General features: G+C 39.5%; 1 protein-coding gene across 4 annotated transcripts in view; it reads right to left on the bottom strand.

Annotated features, from left to right (window-relative positions):
• The window catches only part of PIK3R1 (phosphoinositide-3-kinase regulatory subunit 1), a 169049-nt gene that overhangs the window by 26927 nt on the left and 118573 nt on the right, over positions 1–23549 (bottom strand). For 2 of the 4 annotated variants that reach the window (XM_044063736.1, XM_044063737.1), the window contains 3 exons: positions 21681–21812; positions 17193–17397; positions 16403–16485 (listed from right to left, as the gene is read on the bottom strand). In XM_044063736.1, the coding sequence (XP_043919671.1) occupies positions 16403–16485; positions 17193–17397; positions 21681–21812 (420 nt within the window). Of the gene's footprint in view, positions 1–664; positions 840–4469; positions 4693–16402; positions 16486–17192; positions 17398–21680; positions 21813–23549 lie in introns of those variants that run through there. The other 2 variants (XM_044063740.1, XM_044063738.1) reach the window with 2 other exon arrangements.

Here is a 23549-nt window from a genome sequence, read left to right as displayed (position 1 = left end):
CCACCTCTGCATAGCACAGTGAGGGTGACAACAGATGCTAACGTCTGACACTTAATATGAGCATTAGCATTCCTTTAAAGAACACCCCAGGATGCTTTCAGCTCTGCTATACTTACAAAAACAGTGCTGTCCCCCTTTAGAATACAGTCCCTCTAGCCTTATGCTGCTTGGATTGTTTCTGCGAAATAGCAACCTGGAGTGATGCAATCATTCAATTAATCGAGTCTCCCATTCATGTCTGCAGTCCTACAGCACTGCGCGACAGTTTCACCAAGACAAAGGGAGCTAAATTTAGTAACAAGATAATCCAAAATGTAAAAAAAAAAAAAAACTCCAAAACAGCAGATTCATTTTGCAGGAGCTGTAACCTTGGACCTACATTTACTAAAATGTACCATACAGTTAACGACTTCAGTAGATGGAATATTTAATCCCTTGATCATTTTTTCTATTGCCAACATTAAATGCAAAAAAACTAAATTTTATTAAACAATGAATCCAGATTAAAACAAAGCAGGCAGCAACTTTTCCAGTGTTATTACGAAGCAACAAACAGAAGAAAACTGCAGACAAGGTTATCAGAATTCACACAAAGACTCGTGACCACTTTATGTAGGCAAGCAGCTTCCTTTTCCAACTACTGTCCCTGTAGCAGTCTTGTTACCTGGCGGATCCATTTCTATATAAAACAGCAGATCGGTTGCACAGTTTAGCTCTGTCCTAGGAAGCTCGAGCTCCAGGTCATCCATATTCCCAACAGTGCCGTGCATTTGTGCTCAGGTACCACGGTCTCGACTAAGTAAGAAGAGAAAGGAATCTGCCTTCCTTAGTAATGGTGCCTTGGAATTCATTTTAAAACCTATGAAAGGCTGCACTCTTACTATTACATCACTCATTCTCCCAACCAATCCAGTCCTGATCCTGTCACCAAACCACTCCTGTTACACGATCTCTGCTCACTACCAATGTCAAACTGATTCAATTCTCTGTAGGCTAATTTTAATTTAATACATCAAAAATGCAAGTGCATACACGTGCAGGCAAGCACACAGTGCTGCATAAGACAGAATTTAATAAGATCAGGTTTCAAGAGCTGTAGAAGAACAGAGTTTCCTCTTCAAAGCTGAATCTTTCTGCTTGCAGCAGGGGCCAACCCACTGCTGGCAATCTGACAGAGTTTGTCTGCTGCAGAACACAGGCAGCTAGGTCAGATGTCTCTCTCATCCTACACTAGACAGCAAGCCTTTCCTATTTCTACAGTGACCACATCCCTGTGAATTCTCCTAAAGGTTACATATACCAGCTAAATGCATTAGCACTTCTGAAGGCTAACGTAAACTTTAAGTCGAGAAGCATTTTTTGCTAACATTATTAATCCCTGGATTTATGTTACTAACAATACTCAAGTAGTCACACTACTACAACAGTCAAAGTAAATGCCTGCAATTTGCTGACAAGTTTTCAGGCAACAACTAAAGTACCACAAGAATTTAAACAAATTAAAATCAAGTCTGACCAGTATCGAAACTGACATTACTGTCACCCCAGTGATTTTCTATGATAAAAAGAGGAGGGGAAGGCTTCAGTATGTACTGATGTTATAACAGCTGCCAGTGCAAAGTCTCTTCCATTTGATAACTCAGTGCAATTGGTGTGTGTTATCAGACACAGAGACATTTCCAGAAACTTCTCCCACTAAACACTACACATGGACTGTTACGGGAATCAGTAAGACATTAGTAAGTGGAGCAACTAAACTTTTTTTCTGCAAAGGTACACAACTAGTTTAGCCATCATACATTCTCCAAGACTTAAAAGTTGCAAACCATGATCTTATCTATATTGGCTGCCTGCTATAGATTACAAGCTACTACTCACGTTAACCTATAATAATCTTTGTGTTTCAGTAATCTATTCTGCAGGTGCTTAGATGAGTTCTTTTCTTAACGTGTGGACACAGTTTCCAACAGCAGCAACAACAAACAACTTTAGATCTTCTCAAAAAGACGGGAAACATCCCAGAAGTGATACTACACACTTAATAAGGTAATGTGTCATGGGCACCTCTGGAAAAAAAAAAAAAAAACCTGTGTGTAAAACATTTTTCCCTATGCTTGAGAGCCTGAAGAAAACTTCAAACATAAATGAATAGCACAAGAAAAAGCACAGCACTGCCCACGTGTGGATGTACCCACATTTCTTAAAGGTTTCTCTAGGGTTTTTTGTTAGCAAAGCAAGCGTTTCTTAAATCAAACAAGCTGATGTCGTATCATTTACCCACTGACTACAAACAACTGCACTCTAAGTCACCAGATTTTATAGGGTTCCAGTACTAATCGAAACAAAAAGAAAACAAGAAAATGACCTAAATGAATACAGAGCATCTAGCACATGTCCAGAAATACAATGGACCCTGAAAGTCAGGCTTATGATATGCAGACCAGAGCAGTGTTCTCAGCAAAAATAACTCAGAAGGCCAGGGGAAAAAAGTCAATGTCACCATTTCAGTAAACTAAGTGAAATGGCTCCCAAATGAAATGTCTTTACTAGTAATGTCAGGTGGAGATGGAAACTTCTTGTTTTTTTTTTTTTTGCAAGGAGGGAGGGCCCTCTTGCATCCTCCAATGTTGGGAGGCAAGCCTCAGACACCCTCTAAAGTCATACACACCAACTCCAAAAATCACCACACCTTACTCTAGGAAATTACAATTGCAGATTTTTTTTGGCCATTCGGGTCCTGACATTTCAGATGCTTACCTGTGAAACAAATGGAATGCACTATATTGAACCAATGACGTGCAAAGACAATTAGGCTGTCAATCCCTCTCAACTGTACAGTTTTCCAAAGATTGTCCAGATGTTTGCCTCATATTTTTGGTCTGTTCATAAAATTTGTGGTTTCCTGGCAAATCATTGAGGATTGAACTAACTAAATAATGAAAGCCATTTGAGTTTCCGACTATATCCCAAAAATACATAATGCAAAACCTGTTATTCTAACAACTTTCTAAGTTAATAGGAATAACATTTAAATTCCGTCCCTATTTTCAGGACTTTGCCCTCCCCCCATTCTTTCTGGCTCTGTCCAGATGTCCTGCTCCGAGAGGCTGTGAGGCATATGGCTGTCTTTCCTAAACGAAAGGCTTGAAAAGAAGCACAACCTAGGTGAGAGAAGGGGGAACTCAGCAGCAATGCTTTAGCATTCAACGAAATTTTTAAGGTACCCTTAATTAACGCACCTGTTAAGAATATACTGCCACATAACTGGTGTGCGTGCGTGGGGGGGGGTGTAAATGAAGCACAAGGTAACTACTTTTGTTAGTATGAAGTACGCACTACAGTGTATGACAAATTTGATAAAATGCAAACAAGACCTGGTGCGCATGACCCTGCCATATTAACAATAAGATTGTTTTTTCTTAACATGGTTCTTCCCTGTGCAGGTTTACGCTCACTTCAGGATTTAATCAGGAGCACAGCAACTAACAATCAATGCCTGTGTATTGCTCTTGCTGAAACAAGGTTAGAGTGGCTTCCGTACACCCTGCACATATTTTTTTTCCTGTGCACACAAAGAGTGATATAGACCTCTCTATGTGATTTTTGACAGTTGGAACCTGGATCATTCTCATCATTTTAGATCGATTATGACTGTTTTGAACTAAAAATAGAACCATCTTCTAATCTGCAGTTACTCTAAATTGTATATACACAGTCGAAGCAAATCTACCTTGCTTACCAGGTTGTGGCTTAACATGTGCATATCCCTGTCTCACAGTATTTAGGCACTTACAAGCATTCAAATATTCAACATTTCAGCTTGACAAGGCTTCCAAAGCAGAGAGTGACTGGACACTTAAAGGAAATGGACATACACCCACAAGAAACAATTCTCTTTAAAAATGGTGCAACATTGCACGTAATTCACTAGTTTGGTTGCTGCAAAGGAAAGTTCCCAAACAAGAAAAACTAGGTCAAGAAAGTTGGATTCCCTTAGGGCCTTACTAGAAGCCAAATCCTGGACAGCTATGCCTGCATAATCAGGTTGATATTCAGCCCAAACCAGTCTGGTTTACAGTGACTCTATGCATTCAGCCAGCACAGACAGGACAGGTACCAGACAGGTGATTTTCCACTGCCTCTGTATGACCTGGTAATGCACCAGTAACAGTGAAGCCACTAGAGAAGAAAAAGCAGACAACAGCTCTTTCATTAAAACAAAATCAACAAAAACTAAAGAAAAAGCTGTACGTAGCAGAGTTTGTGGGTATTGTTCCACTGTTACCTATTTTCAGCAGATGACAAGATACTCCATGAGGGCTCAAGCAGCAGCTATTCAAAGTACACAAAAATGTATTGCAACATGCTGTGCACCACCAAGCTAGTAAAGAAAATAATGAACACATCTCACACAAACAGCACATTAAAGATTAAACTCTGCACACTTTCAGTATTAACTCCTGACTTACTTTGGAAACTATGCATTGCAGTTGCTTCTGACTTTTTAATTTTCAGATTAAAAAACCAAGACTGGTGTCGATTCTTGTTTTTCTGGTACTCCTCAAAAATTAAACATGCAGCCAAATCCAAGTTTTCTGCATCTGAATATTTTCATTTGTACTTAACAGAAGCTGATAAAATGTTTGAGAGGTAGGTACTGCTTGGTGCTAAATCAATGCTCTCTGACATCCGTTAACGAGACAGCTGCAAGTTACAGGCTAGAGTGTAGAAGGTTATATACTGCAACTCAGCAAGAAGGAAACAATGTCCTTACTTCTAGTTAATTATTACACAAAACACAATTTCAGAGGAGAACGCCAAGTCGAGTAGCCTACATGTACTCCCTGTGAGAATGATATCAGTTTATGATTAACCTGGGTCTAAATATTTGTTGAGCAAGGGACTTTTTCATCTGATGTGAGACAGAGGGAGAAGATAAGGTTCAGCAAACGCTGTCGGCAAATGTTTAGTGTATAGCCTCATTTTAGACAAACTAAAGGAGCATGCCATTGTAAGTCACCTTAAAACAGATTTAGTAAACGGCTGCTGAGGGGAATGCAATGAGAGTCAAGTCTTGCACCGCAGGCAGCCAAGGTACAGGAAGTTACTTAGCTACATCAGCAAAATCAAAACCTTCTTGTCATGACTACGTGGTTATCTTAAAGCAAACCAAAGTATAGCAAGCTGCTTCCCATTCCCAATTCCCTGCCAGAGGTGTGCAGTCAAACACACACACACACATATGTACAATCAAGTTAATTCTACAGCCTCCTGACTCAGTCCAGAATGCACTGTTACATTATGAATCGTATGATATTATGAAGTTCTTGTGCCACAACACAAACACAAAAAAATCAAGAGAGTTACAGCAATGTTACTCTGCAATACCCTGTGTGTGGAGTCTGTACGTCCTCCCTTTGTCAATGTGTTTTTGCCAGATGCTTTGGTTTCCACCCTACTCTCAAAGACGTGCACTGGTGTGGCTGGAGATCTTTCAAACAACTTGAGTACAGCTGTGTGTGTGTGGGGGGGGGGGGGGGTGCACCACGTGCGCTCTGTGTAGATAAGTGCCTTGCACCTACTGGCTGCAGAAATACGTTCCAACATCTCTGCAACCTGTAAAGAATAAAGTGTGCATTTTAATACAGCTACAATCATCTCTAGGAATATCATCCCTTGGGAATGGATCATTCAGCACCCCACTCTCACATCAATTTCATCCGAAGAACTGTCTACTCAACGAGTCCATCCAATTCTAAAGTTGTACACAGTGACTTTGGAAACTGTGCTAGGGGAACTGTAGGATTTTTGATATTGGCAGAGATGATGTTTTCTTAACACAGAATTTAAGAAGCACTAATGCATAAATCATTTATTTGATGCAGCAGTTAACTACACAAGTGAACTGGTGCAAGTCTGATTGTTTTCTGCCCCAACTCTGAACACAGGTGCAAGACTATACTGACAAAATTTGAAGAAGCTAATTTGCCAAAAAATTCTCTGCAAATTTGAAAAGAACAGAGCAGCTAGAGAAAACTCATACAGGCATGGGCAGAACATGCAAACATCAGGCATTACTGTTCTGTTAAAAACAGTAGCTTCTCAGCTACCCCCCCCCTTAAATTTTACACCTACCTTTTGCTCAGCATTTGCAGACAAAATCTGCACTGCAAAAGTGTGCCGTCATGCAGGCAGATAAGCCCTGGATTGCCCTCAATCAGCAATTTTTAAAATGGCCATTTAAAGACAAATTTAGGGAATCACTTGCCTTAGACAGATCTCCCAAAAGGCAGTGTCATTGCTAAATATGCATTAACGGAAAGTAGTAATCATTTTTATTGAAGCACACTTATAAGTACAGATACCATTCTGTGCCATGCAGACACTTCTGCTGCCCATGTATCTGTGCCAGTTCTGGCTGCATGCTGGTAAGGTTTTTTTTTTTTTGGGGGGGGGGGGGTAAATATCAGCTGCACAGGACATCAACAAATACTACGCCTAAGAGAACAAAATATCTGGAAGGACGGAAAAATGCACCCCCCCCCCCAAGCCTTATATCTTACATGTGCACACTTCACTGCATATTACACATATTAGCAGCAATGTCTGCCCCGAGTGTACTAACTTAACATGACTAATCATAATGATCTGTGTAATGTACAACACCTACTGGTAACCATCCACCTTTTTCAACCACAAAGGAAAATTAGCTTAAAACAAAGTATTTTTGTTGTAAAAATCACATCATTTGTGAAAAGAAACCAGTCAACACCTGTAAAAAATTGCCATGTCTTTTTAGTTTTCTGATTGGTGTGCATATACAACGTGAAAATGCTGCCTTAAATCACAAAAGCCCTAATTCGGGCAATTAAGTACAGTAAACTCTGTTAACTGACAGCCATGTGGATTGGCAGATGCCAGGTAACTGTAGTTTCTGGTTGCTTGAGCATTACTATTAAATAAGCCTGAGTAATACTGTTCCCTATACTATTTGTTTGGTTAGACTTCTCATGCTGGGGAGAGGGAATTTATTCTCATCTTCCTTTTTTAAAACTCAGACTCTAAAATGCAAGGTATGTTTCTGCAGGGGGGAAAGTGCAACACATGAAAATTGCACTGCATCCCTCTGACATTTTTTTGTCAGTTGCTTGAGAGTGACGGTTGCTTGAGTTCCAGTTAACCGAGAGTTTACTGTACTACTTTCAGGCTAAAAATAGAATGTTTGCATCTGGGGTGCCACACAATCTACAACTCCAAAAGGGAAATATGTCTCAACCCAGAGGTAGTAAGCACAGGTTTAATTCTTCACAAGCATGCTCTAATGAACTAAACTGTTTTGTAATAAAAGCAGCTTGTAAACATGAAAAAATATGCAATAACTATACCTTTTCCTAAATGATCACAAATCCTGAGGTAAATGCACCTGGAAGTAAAGGGACTTACTCCTTCCAAGGCCTTTTCTACAAAGGCATATAACAAGCTGCAGTCTCAATAACCCCTCAATGAACTGAAGCTGGAGATTTCAGTGTGCTCAGCAGAAGTTGTGCCACTGAGACAGTGATAAAACCAGCCCCCAGAAAAAAAGTTCTGTACAATGTCCCCCTGTTAACTTCATGGTATGCATGGCTGAAAAACAGACTGTGACCCAAAAGACATAGGTCTGATTAAGCACTTAAATGCTGGAAATGTTGACAAGGATGGAAGGAGAATAAACACCCACTCCTCAAAGGCAATAGGGGTGGAAATGCATTAGGGAGTACATTACCATTTCTGATTCTCAGTGCTGGCCAACAACAAACTACAGCATTTGCTTGCAAGGTGCTCTACTGCTGAGAATAAAACCACCAGCAGAGGTAGGGAACATCACTTACTCCCCCCTGTTGTACATTCCACCCTTCAGTATTAGCTGGAACAAGTACGAGATGAGGGAATAGAGAAACAAAATCCATCACTGCCTGCATGACGGCTGCATGTCAGTGTCGATAGTCAGAAGACAAAGGAGTGCAAAAGTGAAGAAAAAAACGGATGTACCCATACTTCAACTATCCAGATTCCGGCTTCAAAATTTTGGTCGGTTGTTCATTTTTCTGGTAAATCATTGAGGACTGAGGTCACTAAAAAGTGACATTTGGCTTCCAGATTTTTTTATCCAACAGAAAATGCATGCTAATGCAAAACATGTTATTCTAGCAACTTTCCAAGTTTATAACAGCAATATCTGAAATCTGTCCTTATTTCTGGCCCTTTGACCCCCCCCATTTTTTCTGACTTTGTCCATATGTCTTGCAGTAACAGCTTGATAGGTATAGATCTATCCCAGCCTAGAGCAACTTCAACTCATTTTTTAAATGGGGTCATTGCTAGAAAATACTAGAATAAAAAACTTACTTCACAGCAAAGTGAAAAACAACTGTTATGCAGAACTTTATGTCGCAAAGATGGCACAAATCAGTAACAGAAGGCAGTGGGAACACAGACCAAGCTGCCATTGTGGATTGTAAATTTCAGATAAACTCTTGATAAACAAGTTTTACAGTGTATGTTGTCACACCTGTTTAAACACTACATTTCTGGCATTGACATACGTAGCCAATTTAAAAAAAAATGGTCCAGCAATCATGCAAACAAAAAATTATAAAAGAAACTTTAGAGGCCTTTACAATTTCTTAAGGTTATAACTCTAACAAAAGCAGAAGCCTTAAATTGTATGACTTTACTGTGGCATAAGCCAGAACCTATTCATTATAGCAGCACATTCATTAAACTAAGTTTTTATACACATCTTACAAATTCATACTTCCTTCTGATGTGTATTTCTTCAGTGTAGTACATATAATTTCTTCATTACTGCACGCTGAAGTCCAGACAATTAAGAATTCAGACTGAAAGATATCAATTTCCATATATGCTACCTTGTAAGGTATTTAACTCATTTTATTAATGAATTTGAGTCATCTTAATATCTTGTACAAATACATGTCTCACATCTTCTGTACCAGTATCAGAGATCTTACATTTCACTTAGCACTTGTCTCATCTACCAAAAGAGATTGAAGACTTCAGAGTTCACTTTTCTCAAAATGTTGCCACTCTACAATAAGTTTTAAATGTGGCTATACAAAGGCTTTCTGGCAGCTGCTATACAAGGGCTCACAACAAAGTGTTGTTTGTACCCTATCCAACCCAGCTGGCCATGGTCAGCAGAGCAGTATGTGAAGAGTTGCAAATGTGCACGCTTGAGAAAGGGTCGCTGAATGGTAAATTAGCCTTCATGGTACACTCACCAGACAAAATCAGCACTGCTGCACTAGAAAACCAGGCCAAAACATGGTAAAATGTGACACTTTGGAAACCTTCAAGCACTCCTCATCCAGTGCGATCCAGCAAAGAAAACAAGTGCATTTTAGCTGCTCACAAAAACAAAGATCAAATGGATTGCGTGTAGACTGCAATCAACCCAGTTACTGAAGACGGATGATTAAAACAGTTTTAAAACTGAAGTAAAAAAGTAAATGCTGGAAAAAAATTGGCAGAAAAAAAGTTTGCTTTAGGAAGTAAAGGATGTTATACAGCAGCATATCTAATGAAATGGTGGAGCGGCAGAGGGTATTTAACTTGGTGAGAGAGAAAAATGTATCACAGGACACCATCTTCGCAGCTTTACAGAATGATATAACCAGCATTCAAAAGAATCAAAATAAAGAGTACCTCACAAAGCTTCATTGTGACAAAAATATTTTAACATCAATAACTTTTGAGCCAAAAATTATCCTAGAAGAGAAGAAAAGAGAAGAGCAGATGCATTAAAAAAGGAGGTTAGAAAAGAATAGAAGAAAGAACCACATCACATTCAGATAACTCAGGAGCACAAAATGGCAGAGAAGGACAGCATCTTCTAAAAAAGGAATAGGTCAGGAATGTCTGGCATACCAAAATGGAGGTGCATGAGGCAAATGATGGAAGAGTTTATTTACAAGGATAATACGTGAACAGACCAAGTCTCCAGATGGAGAGGTGAATGTAAATACACAACAGAAAAAGCTTCAGACTATACAAGATACATAAAGAACCTACTGCATGAAAAAGCAGAAAGTGAACCTGATTTACACAACAGAGAGTAAAAGCAGGTTGTGGTGGTCATGCCTGGCCACCTGCCTCGAGGTTTCCGTGGTCATTCTATTAACACTAATATACATCATGGCAAGTACACTAACACTAGAGTGTTTACCGCCCTGTTGTACTTTTTCTGCCCCCTCATTTATTTACAGACAGACAGTTATGCATCTCTACTTGTAATATTCATACAACATAAAAGCTCACACTGGCTCTTTTGTAAAACCAATTCTTTGACAAATAAAAGTTGAACCTCTGTTTTCCAGTAGCCTTACAAACATACATAGCAATCTTTGGACAGGCAGATTCAAAGCTGAGGCATGCTACCAAGAACTTGTAGAAAATGACAAAAATAAAAAAGGCAAATTTTCAAACAACAAAAGAAAAGCTTAAACAATAGCAATTTACAGTCCCAAAATAATTTGTTAAAGATTTTGGCAAATCCAGCTGAACTTTCCACAATCACTGTTTAAGTACTATGTTACCAGTTTGTAAGTTAGAGGTAGCCACAAAAATGAGCTTTAACATACAGGCTTGCACACCAAAAAATACGCTAGCTCTAGAGAAAAGCAGCAACCATATCTATAACCCAGAGAAATACTCCAGCAATGCAAAAAGACCACTGTGGTATCTGAAAACAAAAACAAACAAAAAATAACGACATAAATAAATAGTGATGATTTTATGTTCAACTTCTGCTTTCTTCTATTGCCATTTCAAGCTGCTATGTATTTTCCATTATAAGAAAATAACTGGACTGTGTCTATTTGACAACTGCCAAAAATAAATACAGCAGCAGAAGGGCCGACAGCAACCAAAAGCTGTAGGCTATATGCAAACGGTTCTTTCCAAAGTCATGTGATATTACTCAACAGCTGCTGCGATGAAGGGAGCCTGAAACAGACTAGCCACCCACTGCCCCATCCGAATCTAGTGAATCTAGTACACCCAAGTAGCAGCTACCAGCAATACTCCCTAGACATGCTGATACACACACAATCATGCATAGTGCACATTTGCACAAATGCACACACACAGGCACATAGCAAGTTTCAGAAAAACAAAAAAGAAAAATGAAAAGTCCATGTCTATGAAATGACTGCAAATCTTAATAGAGGACAAGGTTTCACTGCAAAGGTAAATTCCAGACTTTAGTGGACTACTGAGAGGAAATAAAATTCCTGCTGCACACCAAAATTTACCACTTGACAAACGTGAAAGATCCAACCACCCATACCTTGAACACACCCATCAACATTTGTCACTGGTCACCTAACAGCTTCTCTGCATGAAGTTTAAGTATGTGGGCTATACAGGGTATGTAGACAAACATCATGTAGAAATAGTACAAAGAATATGGCTTTGGTGTAGTAGGCAAGAGTCCAGCCTGCAGTGGCAGGAACCAGGCTGAAAAATTGAGACAGCCACCAAAAACACACATTAGGAAAATAGGAGCCCTTTTGTCTTATTCCTGGAGGACAGAAAAAATTCTGCAACTTGCTGATAAAGATCTGGGAGTACACATCATACTCAAAGTGATACTTGTTTCAAGGCACACGTGTGTACAACACATTTTGCCAGTTTAGCATAGTGCACGCTAACCCCAGCTGGGGAACTAATGAAAAACACTGGTTCCATTTTCTCCTGCCACCACCCTAGTTTGTTAGGGTATTATAGGAGAATCCAATGTTGCCTATAACAGTTAACAGAAATTAAGGTTGCAGGGCCAGACTGGACAAAAGAAATCAGATCTTGAAGTTTATTTATTTATTGATTACCGGGGAGGTCCACTGGGCTTGGAGGCCAGCTTTCAGTGGAGGCCCAGGGAGAAAAGCTCCACAGGAAACAACTTTAATTACATGAAAAATTCAAACAGTTTACATTACAAATAACAGGTTGCTGTAAATAGCCTACAATACAAATACAATACAAATACCAGGTTGCTACAAATAGCAAAAATATTAACAATTTCTGTTATGTTCAGGAGGAAAAACAGGCATATAGTATAAAAAACAAGAATTTACTGTTTAGTTGCTTATGCAATTAATATTTTAAAAGGGGTTAGGAAGGTAGAGAGGTTAGCCTGGACAGAAGGGGGGAAATTAGCTTGAGAGGTGTGGGCTGAAGAGTGCAGTTGCATATCCTATTTAGATAGAGGTGAGAATGAAGTTGGGTTTTGAAGTTATTTGAGTTGTTGCAAGTTTAGTGAGGTGGGCAGGGCATTCCATTTTTTAGCTAGGGTAAAGGATAAGAGAAGCTGACCTACTGGGCGCTTGGGTTTTTGTACTGTGATCAGGTTTTGGTGAGAAGATCTAAGGGGGGTATAAGGTTGTAGAATATTGGAAAGAGCAGGGCAGTTGGTAGGATGGAACAGTAATTTATGGGCTGTGGTGATTTGGAGAAAGTAAAGTTGATTGGGGAGTTCAAGCCAGTTTAGAGAGTGAAGGGAGATGCAGTGATGAGAGGAGGATTTGGCATTAGTGGCAAATTTGGAGATTTTGTTGTAACATTGTTCCAATTTGGAGGTAAGTGTGGATGACAGATTAGTGAGCAGAGGAGCAGCATATAGTAGAGAGGGAAGGAGGTAGGTACAGGCAAGGGTTAGCCTGGTGGGAGGAGACAAAGTGGTTGTTTCTATACAGTTAGCTAAGTTTTGTGTGATTTTTTGATGTTTAGCTAGATAAGAGTATTAAATTTTAGTTGGTCATCAATTGTAACACCAAGAAGTTTGGTGCAGGTTACGATCTCGATAGTGGAGTTGTTAAGGCTGGTAATTTGGAATGAGTTTTTATCAAGAGATGAGGATATGGAGGGAGAGAAAAGAAGGATCAGTTGTGTTTGCATTTAGGGAGAGGTGATTTTGGAGCATCCAGTTTTCAGTGGTTGAAAAGGCTCTTTGTGTTAGAGCTTAGAGCTCTGTTAGGTTAGGGGTGCAGCAGATCAAAGTGGAATAGTCAGCGTATTGCACAATTGTGGTGTTGGGAATGGCTTTGTGGAAGTCGTTAATAAAGACATTAAATAGTAACGGGCCAAGTATGGAACCTTGAGGTACTCCAGTAGGGGGTAGGAAGGAAAGTAGAGGTGGCTTGGCCTCATTTCACAGCTTGGGACCTGTTTGAAAGGTAGCTAGAGAACCAGGAGAGAGTTTTTTGGCTACGGTTGAGATTAGAGAGATGGTTTAGAAGGTAGGTGTGGGAGATGGTGTCACAAGCTTAGGATAGGTCTAGTAGAACGGAGGATACGAAGTTACTGGAGTCACGTGCATAATTCACAGAATGTAAGAAGGAAAGAAGGGCAGTGTTAGTACTGTGCCCTGGGCGGAAGCCGTGTTGGGTAGGAGAGAGTAGTTGGCGTTTGGTAAGGAATGGCATGAGTTGTAGGTGGATGCATTTTTCAAGGATTTTGGATATAGGGGAGAGGATGGCTATGGGGCAAAAATTGGTGAATTACAATTTTTGCCACCTTTATGGAGAGGAAGAATGAAAGCAGAGCGCCAGAGTTTAGGTACATAGGATTCAAGTAGAGACCTATTAATTAGGATGCTGATAGGTAGAGCAATGGTGTCAGAAGCTATTTTTGAAGGAGGATGGGATGCTGTCAGGGGCATTGAAGCAAGGCTTTAGTTTATAGAGCAGTTTCTTTATTAAGTCGGTGGATAGGGGTTTGAGTTCGAAAGGGGGGGGAAGAGAAGGGAAGGGAAGACTGATCTGGGGGGGGAGGGTTGCTGTTGGTGAAAGTCTTTGTTAGCTCAGCGACTGAAGAGGTGAAGAAGGAATTGAACAGTGAGGCAATTTCTGGGTCAGATTTGCTGGTATCAGGACAGGGGTTGTTTTTTTGTACCTGGCCTAAGGAGGGAATTAAGAGTTCCAGAATTGTTTGGGATTTCTTGTGTGGTTTTCTTGTAGTTTGATGTAGTAAGACTTAACTGTAATGACTAGCTTTTTGGTAAGGTTTCTTAATTGCTTAAAATTAAGGAAGATTTCAGGCTGTTTGTGTTTAAGGTAGGCCTTTCCAGGTTTTATCCCTTTGTAGCAATCTTTTTTGGGTCATTGGTGAGCCAAGGAGTGTTTTTTGTTTTGATTCTTTTTCTTCTTATAGGAGCTAGGATGTTAAGGACAGTTAAGAATGTAGAATTGAAATAGTCAACGGCTTCATCTAATGGCAGTGTTTTAGGGGGTTCCAGTTAGTTAGCTTAAGGGAGTGAGAAAGAACTAGGATTAAAGTTAGGCTACAAATCTGAATGTAGTGGTGAGAGTGTGGGGAGGAGGGAGTGGCTCGAATGGAGAAGGCAGGGAGGTGGTCTCCTAATGGGTCAGGAGTGACACCAGATTTTAAAACTTTGTTAGGATGAGATACCAGTATCCAGTCAAGTATGGTGCCAGGGGGATTAGTTTTGTTAGGTCTAGTAATGGAGTTAGTAAATTGAGTGAAGTTGAATAGGTTGATAGTTATGGAGGGATTAGGATTACTGATTTTTCCCCAGTCAATATTTACATCTCCCAAAATGAAGGCTTCTAGCTTAATATTGGAGGAGGACCATGAGAGGAGGTCTTCCAGTGTATTGGTATTGTTACCAGGAGGAATATAGAGGAAAATAATGCAGATGCTTTTGTGGTTGTTTATTTTTAGTATGCCAATTACTAGTTCAGCATTATTGAAAGAAGAGATGGTGTTAGGGTATGGGGTCATAGTTAAGAGGTTGGAGTAGATTAAAGCAACTCCACCACCTCTTCTCTTAGTGCGGTCAGATCGGAGAGAATGAAATCCTGGAGGTACGAATAGGCTGCTATGTCAGGGAAGTTGTGAGTGAGCCAGGCACGGAAGAGGGTTAATTTATTTTTTAAGCTTTGGGCGTTGATAGTGAGGAACTTGAGGTTTTTATTAGAGGTTTTGTTGTTGGTGCATGGGTGATTTGTAGGACAGAAGTTCAAAGGCCAGAGTGTAGAATGCTGCAAAAACAAGCTGATCACCATTACTTCATTTAGTGAATTAAAAAAACCTGAACAGCAGCATCACTACCACATCATTTAGTGGTTGCATGCAATGCCTAGGTAGCAGCTTTTCAACTTTTAGAGATAGTTTGATAAACTGTGAGAGCTACGGAATGAACAATTTCAAACAGTACACAAGCAGTCTTGTTCATACATTATCATTTAGTCAGATGCAGAATGGACCTAGGTTGTTGCACCAATCATACCATTGCATTGGAGGACAAGCTATAAAAAATGACAGAAGAAAAAAAAAAAAAAACACTTTCCTTCAAGTTTAGTTTGGAGGAAAGTACTATTAAAGCTTCAGTGTCAACAGCGGCCATCCAATTCATAAAACAACAGTACACTGGAAAAGGGCACCTTTAGCTACCCCTTATAAGCACAAAAATGTATAAATTCAAATTATGCAAGCTACAGAAAAAAGAAAAAAACACTGGCTTTAATCTGCTTCACTGATGTTCTACTGAGCCCCAGATCACTTCCTACAGTGATAATTAACTAACTCAGCATATGTTTGATCACACAAGGACACAAGGTTTAAACCCTGTGAGATGTTTATTAAACCCTCTGGGATGTTTATGTATCTACCTGGACAAGTACTTGAAGACGTAGTTTTATTGCTGACATGCATGTATCTCTTCCCTCAGGTCTTAAGTGTACCACAAATCTAATCAAACAGCTGGCCAGATGAATCAACTAGATAGTCCAGCTGCAAGGCAGACAAAGACAGCAATACCTTACAAATTAAAAGTTCTTTCATTGCTCAACTTCAAAATAAACACCACTAACTGATGTAGGAGGAAATAAATACTGAACATATGAACACAGGAAGACATGTTATTCAGTCAATATAATAGCTCACTGCAGTTCAACATTAGGCCTAAAGTGCAAAAGTCTTCCTTCAGAGACCAAGCTGACATGGAAGGCCAATACAAGAGGTTTTTTTTTTTAATAGCTAAATTGTTCAACTAAGAAATACCACTTTGTTACCATGTTTTACAGTTCCAGTCTTCTATGGTCATCCTTAAATTTTAGGTTTCTTGGAGCTCATGTAGATTAAGCCTGAAAATCCTTACAGACTAGTAAAAAAGGGGCATATAAATATATTAAAATGTGAAATGTGGTGATATTTTCAGAATGACTTCTCAAACCATTCATGACCAGCTTTGGAGCGGGTTGCATTTCTCACAGATCTAAAGGCCACACCAAATGCTCAGCTGAAAACATAAAAGAAAAAGGCCACCTTGGTCCAGTGCAAAGACTTACTAACAAACAGTAAACTGAAAATAGAGACTTACCAGGGGCTGCCTGCCTTTCATCCCACTCGCTGCAGAGCAAACCTTCAAGGACTCTATTGAAATACTCGGGATTTCCACCAAAGCTACAACAGAATGACAAAAGCCCTTTACTTATCTTAGCATGGAGTACATTACCAGTATACAAAAAAAAAAAAAAAAAACATTACAGGCCTTTGCCTCAATTCTTACTCAGTGCTAGAGTTTAAACAAAATTGTCACACGTTACATGAAATGTCAGTGATATGTGGCAACTCAAACAGCAACAATTTTGCTTTCTAGGCTCGAAATAGAGGAATCTGCTCTGCTTATAGCAACTTCAGTTTCAGGATTTGGCAGCATTTCTGTGTTTTACTATAAACAAAGCTTTGCAAGTAAAGGCAAAATAAGGCAACATGACTATCACCGAAAACAAATGTAAAATGAGTTTTGAATGGCTGGCTTATTACCTTAAAACTGCAACAGACTCAGTCTAGTTTACTTTTACATAACATTCAAATTACCAAGCTTCTCAGTTACTATTACAGAAAATAAATGCCTAAATATAAAGCATTTTTTTTGCAAACTACAGACAGAACAGATAATGCATTCGATGCTGTGAAAGCTTTTTTTTTTTTTTTTTTGCAGATGTGTGGGGAAATCCAGAAACACAAAAGTGCTGTATATTGCTTGGTTAAAGTATTGCTCTCTTAAAGTACGTATTCGTTTATAAATTTTACCCACATTATCATTTTTCTTGCTATTCAGTATATAGTTTTTAAAAACTTTCAAGAAGCAAAAGCAGAGAGATTACCTCAGTACAGCCTGGGATCGAAACAGTAGAGGGCTAAAGATCTCCGCTAGTCTCTTTGGTGTCAAAAGGTTCCTGTTAGAATACTGGCAGATTCTTGAGAGATGGCTGAGAAAATATTGAAAAGTCATCCAGTTCTGAGTTGGAATGGTTGGAGATTTGAGAACTTTCCACACAAGCTGTGTGAAGTCCACGGACTGTGGTGTTTCTGTAAACAGAAAGGAAAAAAAGGCACTTCAGGAAACACGGTTCAGGTAGCCAAGTAACATGCCTTGAGCTTTGCAATGCAGTGCTGAAAAAAGATTTTCTTCAAAAAATATATATATATATATATATATATATTCTCTCATTTGTGTGAACACCCTAAAAACATAATACGTGACAAATTTAAAGCTAACAAAAAAAAGTGCCTCAGAGCAAGGTTAGCTGCAAACTACCCAATGCAGACTAAATGGAAGAAATACAGCTAAAATAACTCTCAAAATGTTTTGTGTAAACTTCAGCAAGACTGACTTTCCCCTCAGCTCATCTGCGATTGGGTAACTCTGAGACGCTGCAGAATAAAACCAAACTGCTCAGTTCATACTCTAGAGGGTTTTAACCACAGCATCCTGTCTATAGCATGCTTCAGGGCGGTTTCACGGTGCATAGGGAACTTGTACCAACATTCTCTTCGGTCCTTTCTCAACTCTAACTTGTTCACAAAAAAAGAAAGAGTTAGATTTTTTGGAACAGTGTGTTCTGTATCCCCCATATGCTGTTGCTAGTGGAACAAAAACTGGCATTAAAAGACTATCTAGCTAAAAGGAGATATCCTGTAAAATTTTAACAAATTCCAAGGCCAATGCCCTGTAATTAGAGCAGTTAAAGTGAGCATACCAAATGCAACAAATTCTAGAGTTGGCACCAAGAAGGAGAACTGTAACGGTGAACTCATATCTACTAAATAATACCGACAAAGTCTTTGAGAGAACATGTTCATCTGAAAGCTTTAATAGCAGAGTACATTGTCTCAAGGTTGCTGTAGCAAGCAGAAAGAGCTGATAAGCATAAAACCAAAACTATCAAAGCTCTGTAACATGCTTCCCATTGCCACAGAACAAACTTCATAATCGGTTACTGGCGATTCTGAGAACTAGTCTGAAGAGTTTAAACACCGGATTAAACATGGTCCAAAACAGCCTACATCAGAATTTCTCAAATCTCTACAATATGCATGTTCATTAGATTTCTTGTAAGAATAGGCAATTCTGAAACTTGGCAACAGATGACTGGCAAACCTGGCTCTGTTCATAAATATAGTAAAGGGAGGTTCTAGGAAACCTGCCTCTGTGTTAGCTGTCAGAATCAAAACATAACCAACTCAATATCCACATAAACACCCATTAGTTAATATGCACTCATAGTGCAGGGCTGTCACTTATGGGTATAAATATTTATCCCTTAAGGCCCATTAAAGTGAAGTTATAAAAAGAAGCAAGTCGACCTATTCATAAACCATACCCTGGAAAGCAGTACTACACTTAAAGGCCTAAGTAGAGTCTGAAAAAAATTATAAAACTATGAAGCGGAACCTCAGAATGAACCATTAAGTAACAGGGTGCATGAGTTAAGCACAAACTTCATGCAGGGCTTTAATTTTTTTTTTTCAGAATTTTGCAGAACTGGTTTACAGTTTTGCTGCAAGCCCATTAACAATATTAGAAGTACCCAAGCAACTATAAAATTTCTTGACAAATGCCATTTGACAACTACTGAACAAAAGGTTTACAGCACTCAAGAACAAGCTATAGAAATCACATTTTGTTGGCGTTATCTACTATGCCACCACAACTGGTACAAAATAAAACATTTTATACCTCCTCACAAATGTGCCCAGCTATCCACACCTGCATTTTTGCCTGGAATACCATCTTTGGGACAGGTGCAATAATATTTTTATGAAGATCATGCAAGTTAACTGGCAGAAATGTAAGCAGAGTTGCAAACACTCATGGCTGGCAAAGCTCGTTACAGGAAAAGACCATTTACTGAACTAGTCTGTACATTGGCACAACTGCTGTTACAATTTTCTTGCAGCACCAATCTAAACCACATTCTCCTCTAAAGGTGTAGGAGGAAGTCTTACCTCTGCTCTAGATCAAAACCGTTTGGATTCCTCTGAAAAGGTAAAGATCTTAAGTTATTCAATGAACTGTTGAACTATTGTACAGCTGAAAATGACAGCAGGATCTTCACCTTCAGTCAGCTTTGTTACATTCCTCATGAAGACCTGATATCCTCAAAGTATATTTTCTAACTTAATACAATCCAGTCTACAAAAATGTCAAATACCTTAAGAATGCAGGTGCCAGCTGCTAATACAGGACAATCTGCTAGGTTTATAACTACAGCTAAGAAATCGGACGGTCAAGCCATAATTCCTGTGACAGGCAAACTTTTTAAAACTCAATATACAAGAAAGGTAGCTAAACTGAGGTTTTACACACACACAGACACACACAGACACACACAGACACACACAGACACACACAGACACACACAGACACACACAGACACACACAGACACACACAGACACACACAGACACAATATAGAAATGTGTTTGTGCTGTGTGGACATTTTTTTTAACAAGAGTGAGATTCCAGCTAGCACCTATGCTTAGTTCTACAACTGCCTGTTACTATTGTGGTAAATGCTCTAGTCTTTCTACAGTTCGCTCTCAATTCCCCTAGCTTTTTATTCTGACCTGTGCAGTTTTGAAGACAGAAAAACATGGCTCTGTGCTGAATCAGAAGTTAAAGTAGTTTTTTTTTTTATTTTTTTTTGGGGGGGGGGTGCATTCATGCACACAACATAACATACACACAGGCAAGCATAAAGAGCGTGTGACAGACAGACATACACAGAGACGCACATGTACACAGAGCAAAGAAATATAAATAAACAGCAGCATCCCTTCAGTGCTTTATATTCTCCAGTTGGAAACCTGCTCCTTTAGTGCTTAGCTCAAAGCAAACCAAATGCCACCATCAGTTTGGTCATACCCTCTATCCCTTCCCATTTCTATATGCGAGCACCCAGTTTACACCCACAATCTGAGCAGGCTGCAGCAAATGGTTTGTTACAAACTTGCACTTTGTATTTACCCTACCACTTGTATTTCATGTTTCCTTTAATTCCTCCTAACCCTTTTACATATCCGAGTTAAAAGTACTTTGAGGGACAGTAGTGAGGAAATATAATGGGAAGGAGGTAGGTTAGAACAGCCACATCAATGTGTGCTCATGTATGCAGAGTAGCATCGCACAGCTGAACGTCACACTTGTCTGCCATAAGAAAGAGACCCCTCAAGGGCAGAACAAACTAGAACACTATTCCACAGTGCTTTAAGTGGCCATGTTCATGGACTCGGGTCCGTTTGAGAAGCAAAATGGTAGCTCCACGCAAACAGATGCACATTTATATACCGCATGTTGTGCAACACACGCTGCTGCACCAAGGCCCTACTGTATCCACTTAGCACTGCACTGCGGTATTATGGTGTTATTAAAAGCTATAATGCTGCACCAGGGGCATATAAAGGGGGTGGGGGGCATGTGTGTGTGAGCAGAGGAGGTCATCAGTCTCCATGTTTTCATGGGTTCCACTGGTGCAGGATCCAGCACAACATGACATAAGGACCGACATCAGCAGGGCACCTTTGACATATGAGAGCATCATGCAAATGGCAAGATCCTATGACAGAATGGCACTGCCTGAAACACTAAGGGGTGACATCACCTGTATCCACCATTACAGAAGCTCCTGCAGAGGTACTCTCAGAGCACACAGTTTCACCACGGCATAAGTGAAATTATCTACTAGAGTCCCTCACAGGCCCTATGTTTGTCACTAGCACAGAAAAAGTCTGAAATACACACTACCCTCTGGGGTATATATAACCCACCAAAGGAAACAGAAATGATGCAAGTAACACTTTGCATTAGCCAGTGGATGCAAGTCAGTGATCAAGGCTCAATAAGTGAATGTGGAAGTCAGTGATCAAGGCTCAATAAGTGAATGTGGAAGTCAGTGATCAAGGCTCAATCAGTGGATGTGCAAGTCAGTGATCAAGGCTCAGTCAGTGGATGTGCAAGTCAGTGATCAAGGCTCAATAAGTGAATGTGGAAGTCAGTGATCAAGGCTCAGTCAGTGAATGTGCAAGTCAGTGATCAAGGCTCAGTCAGTGGATGTGCAAGTCAGTGATCAAGGCTCAATCAGTGGATGTGCAAGTCAGTGATCAAGGCTCAATCAGTGGATGTGCAAGTCAGTGATCAAGGCTCAGTCAGTGGATGTGCAAGTCAGTGATCAAGGCTCAATCATTATTTTAGGGCCTGGTACAAAATTAAAATTGTATACTACTTTGTGTTGCATAGGAAATATGAGCAAACATTTCTGTCAGCTTTACATGAACAGAAAATTCAAGTTCATAGTGACCTGATGTACTTACCTTGTAATACACGGACCAAATCATTATAAACTACAGGTGGAATTACAGGGCTAGGCAAATCCTGAAAATACTTCTTCACTGCATCACAGAGAACATGCAGGTCACAATGGTCGACATCCAACAAAGCAGGATCTACAAGTTCAAAACAAAGAGTACTTTAAAATTAGACCATGCATTTCAGTATATTTTAGTCTGAAAGAAAGAAAACACCAAGAATTAGCACCATCTGCAAATATGGCTGACATGACTCTAGAATGCTTCTCCCAGCAGAAAACAATTAACAGTGCATAGCTTGTCATGCAAAGTCCCAACCTGAACAGCTGAAAGTGGCAGATGTGGAAAAAACGCACTTGTTTACCAAAACTACACATTTGAAGCATACATCACCTAGTACTGTGGGACACAAATTTTAAAGCTTCACAGACTGTCCTCAACTCACTTCACAAGATGTGTGTGCATGCTACATTTAAAAATAAGCACCCAAGCAAACAAAATACATCTCCTTCAATGCACAAAAAATGCTAACTAAAAATGACTAGATGAAGGGAAATGGAGGAAGTGATGCTCCATCAATCCTTTTAGTAAGACATTTTCCAAAAGCTAAGAGTATAATAAGTTTAGAAATGAGCCAGACACAAATATATATATATATATATATATATATATATATATATATATATATATATATATATATAGAGAGAGAGGGAGAGAATCATGTAGACATGCAACAGTTTAAGTCACACCATAATGAAAACATATTTAGGAATCCACGACAATGTACCGTCTGCCATTAAACACTGAAACTCACCATCCAAACAAAACTATATTATGAAATTCCTCTGAAAACACGGAAATGATGGATTTGATTTATTGGTACTTTCGCGGTCATGCTGGTTGCTTCTCGTTGTGTCAAGTAGCATCAAGAAAGTATTAAAAAGCTCAGAAACATGTTTTCTTTAAGGTTTTGTGTTTTTAGGAAGGTTTATCGGTTAAACGGCTGAAAAAATAAGGTTTGAAAATAGGTTTCCCCTTTAGCGCCAGCATAATCTCATATCAGTTAAGCAAGCCCCATTCTACTTCAAATGCTTAACTGTTTCTAAGATTTTGCGATAAAGCGTACGTTGTACATTTAAGTAATGTACTGTATTGGGGTAGGGTGAAGTGTGAAAAAGTGTGCTGCGGTATTGGCGTTTTTTTTTTAAATAATGAAGACGTACAATTGTAGGTTTTGTGGGTAGTGTGCTGAAACGATGTCGAGCATTGGATTCAACCTGGAGTGGTTGCGTTTGCACGTGTATTTGGCCGGAAAGCACTTCGGCAGTTATCGTGCATATGTTAGGTGCTTTTTGAAGATAACTAATTTATTTTTCAGTTGTAGTTTTGTAGGTTAACCTTCATAACAGAAACTTTCAGGAATTAAGGGCTTGCAAGAGTGATGGGGGGCATGATATTGACAGGTAATCCGGGGTAGTTTTTCATGGCACTGCCATGATGGCAGAAGTTGCCAGGTGTGGTTGGGTTTGTTTTGGTGTGATGGTGGCATATTGGGACAAACTCTGGATGTAGTTCAGGGATTTCTGCATGTTTTACGGCTGGAAAGCTATGCGTGGCTCATTCGTTTTCTGTTGATGTGTGTGTGTGTGTGTGTGTGTGTGTGTGTGTGTGTGTGTGTGTTATCAGCGATTGCACTCAATAGCCCTTCAAAGCAGTTATTTTGCTGAGGAACGCGCATCACACAGCATTACTGACATGAATTAATCTCGGAAAAAGGGACAAGCTAGTTATTTTCTCAGTGTTTTCACTGTTAAATAGTACTACAAATTAAAAATATTATAGAAAAGAAGTTTAGTTTTAATACTGTTAATTTCG

Source organism: Protopterus annectens, chromosome 2.part2 (genome assembly GCF_019279795.1).
Source record: "Protopterus annectens isolate FY-2018-M chromosome 2.part2, PAN1.0, whole genome shotgun sequence".
In the NCBI taxonomy this organism is placed as follows: Eukaryota; Metazoa; Chordata; order Ceratodontiformes; family Protopteridae; genus Protopterus; species Protopterus annectens.
This window is presented reverse-complemented; position numbering and strand designations above follow the sequence as displayed.